At 34.3% G+C, this 12,515-nt stretch overlaps 1 protein-coding gene and 1 long non-coding RNA gene across 3 annotated transcripts; both read left to right on the top strand.

The window, feature by feature from the left end:
• The first annotated feature begins 1,950 nt into the window (after window positions 1-1,950).
• LOC148767707 (uncharacterized) lies at window positions 1,951-3,313 on the top strand. The gene is made up of 2 exons (XR_016033838.1): window positions 1,951-2,908; window positions 3,009-3,313. It is a non-coding gene; the product is annotated as an uncharacterized LOC148767707 (long non-coding RNA).
• A 3,166-nt stretch (window positions 3,314-6,479) lies between these two features.
• LOC148767706 (protein MULTIPOLAR SPINDLE 1-like) lies at window positions 6,480-10,145 on the top strand. 2 transcript variants are annotated; one of them, XM_088824242.1, is made up of 10 exons: window positions 6,480-6,765; window positions 6,891-6,948; window positions 7,188-7,328; window positions 7,462-7,524; window positions 7,786-7,871; window positions 7,959-8,013; window positions 8,527-8,640; window positions 9,196-9,385; window positions 9,589-9,659; window positions 9,835-10,145. In XM_088824242.1, exons 1-10 carry the CDS (start codon window positions 6,562-6,564, stop codon window positions 10,017-10,019), a joined length of 1,167 nt encoding a protein of 388 aa, XP_088680368.1. In that variant the 5' UTR covers window positions 6,480-6,561; the 3' UTR covers window positions 10,020-10,145. The 2 variants fall into 2 exon arrangements, with proteins under 2 accessions (XP_088680368.1, XP_088680369.1); XM_088824243.1 differs by having other exon boundaries at window positions 9,589-9,663; window positions 9,835-10,126.
• Window positions 10,146-12,515: the final 2,370 nt, after the last annotated feature.

Here is a 12,515-nt window from a genome sequence, read left to right as displayed (position 1 = left end):
TATTTACACCGAATGAATTTGAACTATTTATTAGATTAAATAATAACTCACTAAACACACATACATATGAATATATGTGTGATTATGTGCAAATTAACCGTTAATAATTATCCACAGAGGCGGACATAAGAACTTTTTGATGGGGTGCTAAAATATGGATGTGAATTTAAAGAAGGAAACAAATATTTTTTATGGGCTAAAATGTACAAAATTTAAACCGCAAATAAATCGCAAGAATCTATAGAAATTGAGTTAGGACTGCGATATTGTGAGAATTCTTGAAGAAATTGAAGAGAGAGGGGTGAATTAGGGATGTGTTGAAATCCATTTTAGGCACTGAATTTGTGAATATTTCGTTTCCTTTATATATATATATATATATATATATATATATATATATATATATATATATATATATATATATATATATATATATATATATATATATATATATATATATATATATATATATATATATATATATATATAATATTTTGAAAAATATAGTAAATATCGTAACGTATCGTGATACGGGGATACGATACGATATCTCGAGATATTTACCTGTATTTATGCATAGTCGTTACAGAGTTTGAGTTGTATCGTTTTGATTGGAACTGTACCGTATCGCGATATATATCGCGAGTTTAACTACCATGATTTGAAGGTACGTGATTGCTTTCAAATATTGCGTTAATTTACAACAAGTGACATCATCTGACTTAAGCGTGATAGTGTAATCGCGGGGAACTCCCTGGCGTGTCACATTGCGTGTTAAGTTACTTTGTGGGAAATGAGAACAAGCATCACATACTTAGGACAACGCAAAACTCGTGGCATTCGAACCTGCATTCCTAAACAATTCTCCAATTCAACCTTTGAACTACTAATTTCAAGTGATCCCACTTACATCCCTAAGTGGGTGTGACATGTTGCTAAATGATACATGTTTGAATAATGTGAGAAACTTAAAAGTAATTGTTTTTCGGAGAAGGATTTTTTTATTTATTTTATTCACAACTCATATCAGAGAGAATGGTATTTCTAATGTTTATAGGGATATCATAGTATTCATAAAGATAAAACCGACCTTTTGATAACGCTGCTATCACATGTACCGCTTTATTTGCTTCTCTAAGTAATATTTTAGGATTTTTGTCATACAGGAGTAGGGATAAATTTGAAGTGAATGGACGTATATATCCTAAAAAAACTCACATGCGATGCATGTGAGGACGATTCGGGCGAGAAGTGAACGGAATTGACAAAATTAGGGATGGTAATGGGTACGGGTTTGGCGGGTCTTGGATCCGGACCGATCCGTTTGGGGCGAGTCTGGCTCAGCTAAATGGTTTTGGGTCGGGTAACGGGTTTAAGTTTTTAAAACCAGATGGTTCTGGGTCGGATTACGGGTCTTATTGGAACCGACCCAGAACCGACCCATATATATATATACATATATATATATATATGTATATACATATATATATACATATATATATATATATATATATATATATATATATATATATATACATACATATATATACATATATATATATATACATATATATATATATATATATATATATATATATATATATATATATATATATATATATATATACACACGAGCTAATTGCAAACACCTCCCCTGTGTGATCTCTAATTGGCAAATACCCCCTGTCAAAAAAAAAACTCACCAATGCCCCCCTGTGTAACCAAAGTCAATGCATCTAGACCCCTTAAGGCAAATCGTGTATCTTACTCGCGGGCTGTGCGAGTTTTTATGTTATTTTTAGGGTGAAATGTCATAGATACCCCTGTATAAAAAAAAATGAGTGAATAAATTATAAATAACTATAATTTATAGGACCAAATTCTAAATTTCAAAATTTCCAATTTTGCTACATAAGGATTAAGGACCCTCTTCTTCCTCGTTCCATTCCGCCGCCACCTCCCAACCAGGAAAAAGTTCGGCACCGCCGCCGCCCTCTGGTCCGTCTCGCACCACCGCCACCCACCTACTCTCTCAAATTTCTCTCCCTCGTCACCGCCGCCTTCTAGCCCGTCTCGCACCACCGCCACCCACCTACTCCTTCAGTTTTCTCTCTCTCGTCACCGCCGCCGTCTGATACCACCCATTTCCTAGCGAGAGAGACAAAGAGATGTTGTGTATGGGTAGGTTTTTTCTTCTCCTGCACATTATCGCCGCCGTCGCCGCCTTTGTTCAAATTGCAGAAATGGGCTGCCATAGTAAGAGTGAAATTGGGGGAGAAATGGTACTTCGTGAAAAGGAATCACGGTGCTGTGGATCTGGAAAGAAGACGGGGGTGTAGGAAGGGTGAGCCGGTGGTTGGGCAGCGGCGTGGGGAGAAGAAGGGTTGAGTTGGGTGGTGGGTGGGGTGGGGGTGGAGTGGGGTGCATCGGGGAAGAAGACTACTTTTTCTTCCTTTTCCTTTTTTTTAAGGGTCTATTAGTGAAAACCCCCTCTAGTATTTTTTTAATAAGAGTGGATCCACTCACATTTTTCATATTAGTACTAGATCCACTATTTTCTTTATACCCCTTATACCCCTATGAAGACACGCATCGATTAAGAAAAAGTGCATCTCAAATCTCACATGACAAAGCACTGCTATAATCACTCCCCCAAATCCCCCATTCCTCGCACCCACCTTCCTTCTCAACTGCCACTACCAAAACAAAATCTCAAAACCTCTGAATTCAACTACGTCGGCGACCATTGTAGGCCAGAAAAATAAATCGACGAAGCTTCCAATCAACGATGAGAGTCGCCGGCAAAATCATACAGGATTCTAAATCTACTACAAATTCGCCGTGTTCTCGTATCTACGTCGGCAGCGAACGACTACAAGAAGAACTATTTTTGTGCTATTTTTTATCAGTATGTTCGTCTCATACAAATAGTCATGTTTAAAACCTACTACATCTTTTTCAAAAAACCAACCCTAACTTTTTTTTGTGTGTGTGTTTTTGTTGTACAGGGGATCGACAGATGAAAACGACTAAATTTTTTTGATTCCTGGACACAGGTTAATAAATCTAAAATATTTTTAAATTATTTAGTCGAATTTGATAATTACAATTCTAGTTATATTATTTGTTATTTATAATATGAAGTATGTTTTGTTATACAAATGGGTTTGAAAAACCTGCTGCACAAGTTATGTGAAGTTTGTGGTTTATAGTTAATTTTTTCTATAGTTGATTACAAAGACAAGTTTGAATAGGATGTGATTGGGAACGATATTGGAACTTTATTTTTAAGAAAATAGTAGTTTATGAATAATAGTTGTTTAAAGTATTTGTTGCTGTTAAATTTTTATCCTAATGTTGACTATATGTTGGCACTATCTGATTTCTAATACTTATGTTGATTGAAGAACTAATAGTAGATTTAAAAAAATAATAGTCGATTTCATAACAGTTGATTTACATGAAAAGTTGCTTATCAACTGGAAAATTCCTTGCATTTTATTTTAAAAACAAAAGATGTGGTCAAAAATAGTTCATAAAAGTAGTTGGTAATTGTGTTCTTTGCATGTTTGATGCAAATCAACTATTTTCTAAATCAACTATTTATTCAATCAACTTATATTCATTATAGTACATTAATACAAATCAACTATTCCTTAAATCGGCTGTTTATTAATTCAACTATTTATTAAATCAACTATTTATTAAATCAACACATCTTCAAACTAGTGCGGTTATGAAAACAACTATTTATTAATTCACATTATTCCACCATGAAGACCATTAATCACAACACATGCATCTAAAGCCGTTAATCACAGCAAATGCCTCCGAAGCCATGGGCAAAGCAACATTCCCGTATTTCACATAGAAAAAACCTCATTTTATGTCATCCATAAAATAATTGAATTATCTTGCCCGGTGAAATCACGTTGGATCATCACCATTAAAAAGTTGTTAAATGAACAGACAACTTTTTATTTTTCTTCTGAAAATTAAAAATAATTAATCAAAACCAACTATACATTTGGAGTACATCAACTACATTTGCACAAACTGTACTAACATTCTTGCAGTTTCAAAATCAACTCCCAATCCTATAAAAAACGACTATAAAACACCTGATTCCACATACTCAATTCCAACAAAATCCTTAAGTCGCCACCTATAATGAACCCAATTCAAAAAGACTATAAATTAAAAAAAAAAAAAAAAAAAGACACCTAATTCCGACGAACCCTAACGCGCCACGCAAAACTTAACAACAATATACATCTAAAAAACTTATGAAGCCCGTGGAAGCAGCTTATGCTGCCGATCTGCAAAACCAGGGCCGCCATAAATCCTAACGGAAGGAGGGGCAAATAACTTCGTCTTAGAGTTCCTCGCCAACGACCTACCTAGTTGATGATTTGTTGGTGATTGTCGTCGTGGGAGTTCTGATTGTTCTTCTACTTGAGATTGAACGGCCTACAGAGAAGGGATAGAAACAGAGAAAGCGAGAGAGGAGAGAGATGAGAGATAAAGAGAGAGAGATGCATATTAATTCACCCGAGAATTTTGTGATTTGTTATATGACGTAAATTATAGTTCAGGGCTAAATTAGTCATACCGTGAAAAATATTACAAAATATTAATTTTATTTAATAAACAAGGGGTTATCACTAATAAAGTAAAAGGAGCTGGATCCACCCTAATATACGTTAATGTATTGGGGGTTCTCACTAATAATCCCTTTTTTTAACTTAAAATATAATAAAAGAATAATATAAAACATATAAAATATTTTAATACAACTATATATATTTAATTTATGTTTATATTTTATTTTTATAATTACAAAATTAAATTATTAATGTGTATAAAATTAAAAATAACTACACATAAAAAAATTAAAAATAATTGTGTAATAAAATTTAATTAAATTAATTACAGACTTGAGAAATTTTAAAAAGAAATATGTACAGTATATATAAATCATATATATTTTACTAATTGCTGAAAAATCCCGTAGGGCATTTTTGTCATTTCACTGTTAGTCAATGCCAAAAAACACAGAGGGTGCTGTGAGTTTTGGATTTGATTACACGATGGGGTGTTGGTGAGTTTTTTTTTGACAGGGGGCTATTTGTCAATTAGAGATTACACAGGGGAGGTATTTGCAATTAGCTCATATATACACACACACATATATATATATATATATATATATATATATATATATATATATATATATATATATTTCGGGTTTCATTTATCAAACTATCAATTTCCATCTTGTCTATTCTCATTTACCTGTTTTCACTGTTTTATTTTTCGAATCTCATTTCTCGTGAGTAATATTTATCACTTGTCGACCACCGCTAATTGTCTTGCATTTTGAATTTTACTTATTATGAAAATTAAATATAATTAATTGTAATTTTATTGTTCATGTTATGTCACTTGTAGAGATTTTTTAAAATATTGTATTTTAGTATTGATATTATTTCGTAAAAATATACAAGCAAAATCTTATGAAAGTTAAAAAATATTAAACTTTTTGTATGTTAATGGGTCTAGTGTGTGTGGCGGTCAGAACCGTTTAGTTAGGGTTTGAGTTGAGACGGGTCTGGGTCTGGGTCTAAGCTAAAGCGGGTTGGGGCGGGTCTTGGGTTTATATATTTTTCGTGGGTCGGGTCTTGGGTTTAGGCAAACCCGGCTCAGAACCGACCCGTTGCCATCCCTAGACAAAATTAAGGTACCGTGCAACGATTTAACGAGTTTCGGTAAAATTTTATAAAATCTTTTAGTTCAGGGGGTAACGTGCAAAACGAACCATAGTTTGGGGGCAAAGTGCCATTAACCCTAAATTAAATGAAATCCAACACCGAATTCAAATAAGAAAATGCTATTTGCGGTCACAAAATTGCTATTCGCGGTTACTAACAAAACCTCCCAAAACTTTTAAAAATATCAAAAACCCCCCCAAAACTGCAAATAGCAAAAAAAAAGAAAAAAAAAATTCGAAAATTCGAAATCAAGCTTGAAGAAGGGTTGGGCTTCGATTTTTTGATGTAATTTCGACTCTTATATGTGTAATATGCATTGGGTAGGTCGATTACGTGACCAATTTCATGTTAAAAAGCCCTACAAATCGATTTGTAGGGCTTTTTTTTTCGCAAAAAAATGGTCGAACGCCCAAGATGGGCGCCCAAGGCGTGTACGAACGCCCGTTCCGGGCGTTCGTACACGCCTTGGGCGCCCATCTTGGGCGTTCGACCATTTAAAAAAAAAAAAAAAAAAAAAAATATTTTTTTTTTGCACTGGACGCCCAACTCGGGCGCCCAAATGCAGCTTGCACGCCCAACTTGGGCGTGCACTGCATAAATGGGCGCCCAAGTTGGGCTTTAACGCGTTTTGGGGGGGTTTTTGGATTGTTTTGGAAAGTTTTGGGGGTTTTAGTGTAATAAAATATTTTTTTGGGGGGTTTTGTTGAAAACCGCAAATAGCAATTTTCAAACCGCAAAAAGCAATTCCCTTAAACCGCGATAATTTATCAATTAATCAGAGCATACAGAAATGGAGAATCCGGCAAAGCAGCAAGCGAACGGCGATTTGGATCCGTCTCTCAAACTCGCTTTAGCGTTGGCTATAGTCAAAACTAGGCGCCGCCAAAAGCTTCCTTCTTCTGCCGCCACCACCGCCGCCGCTGCCGCCAATGGCGATTCTCAGGGGATTTCCGGTGACAACTCAAAATCAGATGCTATCAAATGGAAGACAAAGGTGTATATTCTCTATGTGTGTGTATTTGACATTGGGTGGGTGTGATTTTATCGTGTTTTTGCAATCGATTGTGTTCGCGCGCGTATTGATTGATTTAATTTTTTTATTTTTTGTTGAAATATTAGGCGAAACAGAGAAAAGAAGAAATTCTTAGACTTAAGGAAGATCTTAAAATTGCGGAAGGCGAGTTGTCTTCTCTCTTTCTCACCATTATCTATACTTTTTCGCAATTTCAGATTGGTCCTTGTTGTTTTTGTTGGTAACATTTGCCACCTGCATATTTGAATGTTCGTGTTTGGATTTGAACAATCTTGAGGTTTCGGACTTTTTATTTTAAACATTTGAAATCCGTATGTAATTTAAGCTTTTGGTTACGGACTGATGATTTTACTTACGAACTTCACTGATTTTCCTTGCATTAGATGGAGTGTACCACGACGTGTTTCCGCAAAATGTGTCATGCAAATGCTATTTCTATGATAATTTAGGGCAGCTGAGCCCTAAGAGTGAATATGATCAGCAGAGAATTGGTGACGTGCTTCGCCGTAGATTTCTCAGACAAGGTTTTCGGTTTTTTCTCAGTCTCCGATTGGTTAAATATATCCTATTCCAAACAATGAAATTACATCTTGTACAGTTTGTGGGAGCGTTTTTTCTCCTAGGTGTCGTGTTTTTTATTTTGGAATTGTTTTGCAGTGAGATTGAGTGAAAGAAAGAGACGAAGACTTGATGGTGCATCAGTGCAATCATATATATCAGGTGAGATTGCACTTTGATATTTCTATACCCGCATTTTATATTTGAAATCAACCTAATTATGTCTGAGAAGCTCTTGAAGTAAATAGGATTTTAGCCTTTTAAAGTTCAAATAAACGTGGCAACTGAAACGGGTTTTGTTTTGGATATTTAAGTAAAATCGTCATTTCGTACCAATTTTTACAATGGCCTTCACATGGAAAGGTTTATTCTGAGATTTTTAGATTATCTTTTTTTTTCTTTTAATTTTTATTGTACTTACAGATACTGCTATCGAAAGCGAAATGGAGCAGCTGAGAGCTTCAGTAGATTTTCTCGTGGAGCTTTGCGAGACTTCATCCCCTCGCGAAGTGAGTTGTTCTATCCTATCCGCATTTCAGAATTCCATCAATTTGATATTGATGAAAATTTATTAATTTCCTCTGCATGGTTTGCAGGTTGAGGAAAGCAAATTCAAAAATTGGTCGCACCAAGCCGTTGATTTTATTCTAGGTACCAAATTTAAGACATGTTTCTGAATCTTGCAACTTTCGATTTGATGGCATGATTTTAACCGAAAATAGGTGTTCCTATGCTTCTGAAAGATTAGTTCGTAAAATGTGCTACCTAAATTTCTTTTTGAATGCCCTTGATTGAACTACCAGTTTGTAATTTAATTCTGAAATCAATGGTATCACAACCGTAATAGAAGTCATCTTTTGGGAGATGAAATGCTACGTAGGAAATGAACCAATATTTGCGAACCTTAAGAAAAGGAAATTAGAGAATTTTAATTTCGGATAAATAATTTTAAATTTTTTTTTCTGGACACGGCCCGAGTGATTTTGAATGATTATGCTCGGTGTCTTCTTCGAAAGCTGCTTCTTTAGAAATAATCAGTTGAGCATCAAATGTTATTCATTGTATCGTATGTCCGCGACTTGTGGCCTTGTCCTTCTCTATTTTGGTGGGAAAATTAGAAAATTCTAATTATTTTACTTAAATTATGAACCATACTTTGTGAAGCCACACTGAAGGCTCTGTTGTCGGGTGGAAAGATAGACGAGAAAATTGAAAGCATCGTGAGTAGCTTAATCATGAGGTTGATGCGAAGGATGTGCAATGAATCTCAAGGAGAAGGTATGCCTTTGGTTATAATTTCGATTCTAAAAGTTCAAGATTTTGTTTTTTGCTGATTCCTTTTTGAAATAAATAGAATAATTCTATTGCTAAGATTCAGTCTTGGAATTGTTATTCACTAAATTCGACCCCGTATTTTAGCAGTAAATGGATTAAATTTGCTAGTGGAATTTTAATTTCATATTTGTTTGTCAAGATGTGGACTATTTTTACAAAATGGATTTCATATGCATCATTTAGACATCTCAGTAATAGAGCTCTTCTATCCTTACATCAACCGGAAGGCTTTCGGAACGTAAAATAAAAAAACTTAATTACATGCGTTAATTAGATATGAAAGCCCGATTATTAAGAATAGCCATGTGAAACTCAGGATTTGTGATTATTTTATGTTTTTTGCATGTTTTAATTAATGGAGAATTTCAAATCCGCTATATAAACCCAAGTTAAACCCAAGTGTGCATCTAATTTAGTTTATCCAACAATTTTATCTAGTATCATAGCCAATTTTGTCTACTTATTTCATGCTTATTGAATCTTTCGCATTCCTTTCAGAATTGGCTGAGTGCAATGCGTTCCAGTTTTATGTTCAGCACTTGATGCGTAAACTCGGAACCGATCCCTACGTCGGCCAACGAGTAATCCTTTCAGTTTCTCAGAGAATCTCTATAGTTGCGGAAAGCTTACTCTTCGTGGATCCCTTTGACGGCGCATTTCCCAAAATGCATAACTACATGTACATTATGTATGTTTTCGACTCGCTATATCATTAATTACCAGCTTTACGATTTCAAATAAGTTTTAAATGCATATTTAACTGAATTTTTCGTGAGAACCCTTTTTTCCTAAAAACGTGCATGCAGTTTGCATTCAGAATGTGTAAGAAAAATCAATAGACATATACACAATTATTTCGATTTTGTTTTTAAATATTAATGTTGATGGCAGGATTCAGCTTATCGAGTTTCTGATTTCAGACAACTTACTTTCTTGGTCAACTAGGCAAGATTTCGATACAATTACGTAGCTTTGTTTTTTTCGTTTTCTGATTATCTACTCCTTGACTTGTGCATTATTTTAACTCATAAAATCAAGTGATCATTTTGTAAGCGTAGAAACCTAAATTATTTGTAACGAAGGAAAAGGAGAATATACTTCTAAGATGCTCTTTTTATTGGGATTGTGATCGTGTAGAGCTTCTAGAAGAATGGGTGCTATCCGTATTCCATGCTCGAAAAGGCTTGGAGCTTTTGGAGAGCAGGAATTCGCTATACATGCTATACATGGATCGTGTAGTCGGGGATTTGACTCGGCATCTTGGTCAAGATTCCTTTATCAAGATGCTACGCCCAGATGCTCTCGATAAATTGTTCGGCTGACGACTCCTCCATTTTCATATTGTGTAAGTCACACATTTCAATTCACCTTTTATGGCATTATGTTTTCATGAATTTATCTGTGCTAACTTTTTATTAGAGAAATTCCTCCAAGAATCCTTTCATTATAATTCAAACACATAAGTACATGCAATTGCTCGCTTAGATGTCGACTTTTCGAAATGTTTTTTTTTTTTTGTTAACTATGTTATTATAGAAAGATCTGTATAATTTACTTTAGGGTAAATTACAACCACCCTTGAGGTATGGTCAAATTACGAAAAACCCTCTCTTGTTTGGATAATTACATTTACCCCTCAACTATGAATCTTCTTACACCTCCACCCTTATGGTGTCAAATTCGACATAATCATCTAGATTCCGTCGAATGTGCTCTAGTTTGTGCTCGTTTAGTGTAAAAATACAGTTTATGATGCACCACAATCTAATATTTATAAGCCAAAAAACACATCTTATGATCATCTTGCTTCAAAATGTGGAGCTCGAATGGGTTAAAACGGGTACAAAAGTGATAATACTCCATATAATCAAGAAGATTCCACTAAATTTGAAACCGCAAGGATAGACATGTAAGTAGATTTATAGTTGAGGGTGGTTGTAATTACCCAAACATGGAGGGTGTTTTCGTAATTTAACCATACCTTAGGGTGATTGTAATTTACCCTTTACTTTAACCTGCCTATCGAAATGCCGCGCTTTTTTATTTAGGTTTTCGGGTCAAAAACGTGTGAAAATGAAATGCAAAGTACACTGTAGATATTGACAGCATGGCATTTTAAATATGCGGTTATGACAAATTAGTCAAATTAGACGAGTTGAATTTCAACAAAATTGAAAATCCTAATCTTTATATATGTGTATATAAGTGTCCCCACGTTATCTCTTTTCTTTGATCATCACAGAACTTTCTTATAGAGCCAGCACTTTCCTTCCTTCCGACAAGTTTCTGATCTACTATATACATACATATATATATACATATGTGTATATATATAGTTGGATATCTTACAGTATAATTATATCTTCATCAAAACTATCAATTTCGGCTCACAGAAAAATGAAGTATACACTCTCTCTATGGCTGATAGCAGTAATCTTGCTTTCGTCCCGATTTTGTTTTCCAACCACGGCTAATGGAATTATATCCAAGACTTCGTATGAAATTCAAAGTAGCTCCTCTAATTTAGAACATACGTCTTTGATAAAATCGAGGAAGATAGTTGTCCAAATTAAGAGGAGGGGGGGGGGCCGCCCGATAGCCGGTGGCTCTCGTCCAGGATCAACATCTTCGGGTGTTAGCGAAAAGTCGTCTTCGATTCGAGCTTATTTCGTTATCAGCTTTTCCGTTTTCTTTGTTCTCTTCTTTATATAGACTTTCAAAAGTTCTTATATATACGAGATTGTTTTTTTTTTTTTTTTTTAATAGGTTTTGTTTGGATGTTATGGATTTTTGCAAGTTGTGAAATATGGGTCTTGATTCTTGAACATTGTTAGTATTGTCTGTAATAGTTTCTGTGTCTATTTAATATTGAGCTATTGTTTTTTCTCTTACATATTGGACAACTGTGATTGGTATTCCGATGGAAGAAAATGAAGCTACTGTTTATAGAAAGTGAGAGAAGAAAATTAAAATTATAATTATATATCTTAATTGAGTTTGTATGTGAGTAATATAACATTTTTCAAATTCTTATTATTTTATATAGAGATTTATAAAAAAATCATGCATAGTAAGTAGGACTAACGTACGGCGTCCAGAAACAAATTTAGTGCATATCGATCCCATATATAAAATCTTGGCTCGGTTAGTGCTCTCTTTAATTGAGATTCAACCTTAGCTTTTGGCTTCTCTTTGTCTCGAGTTTCAGGACATTTTTTGGATACATTATATACTTTTGTGTTCTTTTTTCTTTAATTTCATTGTTCTAATCGATAATATTAATATTTCTAATATGTCCCATCAAGTGCAGGCGAATTATATTTGAAGTCTTGTACTTGAAATATTTAAAATAGATGTAGTGGTGGAATTCGAATTCAGGACTTTTTAATTGTCCTGACTCTAATGCTCTAATGTCATGTTCAATGACCACCTCAACCAAAAATTAAACTTTTAACGAAATATATTATTTAGTATTAATATCTTCAATATTTTGAAACATTCTGTACACTAGCTAGGTTATTACATAATGATCTCTATTACGTTATCACCTAGACAACTTCAAATGATATCCCATTTGGTGTAATTATAATAATCTGCGTAAAAGAAAAAAAATACTTGTTTGTCGAAAAGAGAAATTGTAAAAAAATACAAAGAACGATCGAGTCTTGCCAAAACAATTATCTTAATACAATATTTTCGGACTGTCGATGGTGCACAGTCTTTTTCCGATAATCTCCCAAGATACAACGATCGGATGTCTGAATCTTGCATGAGAATCAAACTCACATCGAACTTGAACAACGGAAAAGGATTTCGAC

Source organism: Erythranthe guttata, chromosome 10, assembly GCF_056151865.1.
Source record: "Erythranthe guttata isolate IM_541 chromosome 10, IM_541, whole genome shotgun sequence".
Taxonomy (NCBI): Eukaryota; Viridiplantae; Streptophyta; class Magnoliopsida; order Lamiales; family Phrymaceae; genus Erythranthe; species Erythranthe guttata.
This window is presented reverse-complemented; position numbering and strand designations above follow the sequence as displayed.

Excerpts from the sequence above, each read along its gene's own strand:
- LOC148767706 (XM_088824242.1), top strand. The coding sequence starts at position 6,562 with ATGGAGAATCCGGCAAAGCAGCAAGCGAACGGCGATTTGGATCCGTCT. Across the intron at positions 8,014-8,526 it reads AGCCGTTGATTTTATTCTAG|CCACACTGAAGGCTCTGTTG; the intron begins GTACCAAATTTA and ends TACTTTGTGAAG. Across the intron at positions 8,641-9,195 it reads CAATGAATCTCAAGGAGAAG|AATTGGCTGAGTGCAATGCG; the intron begins GTATGCCTTTGG and ends CATTCCTTTCAG.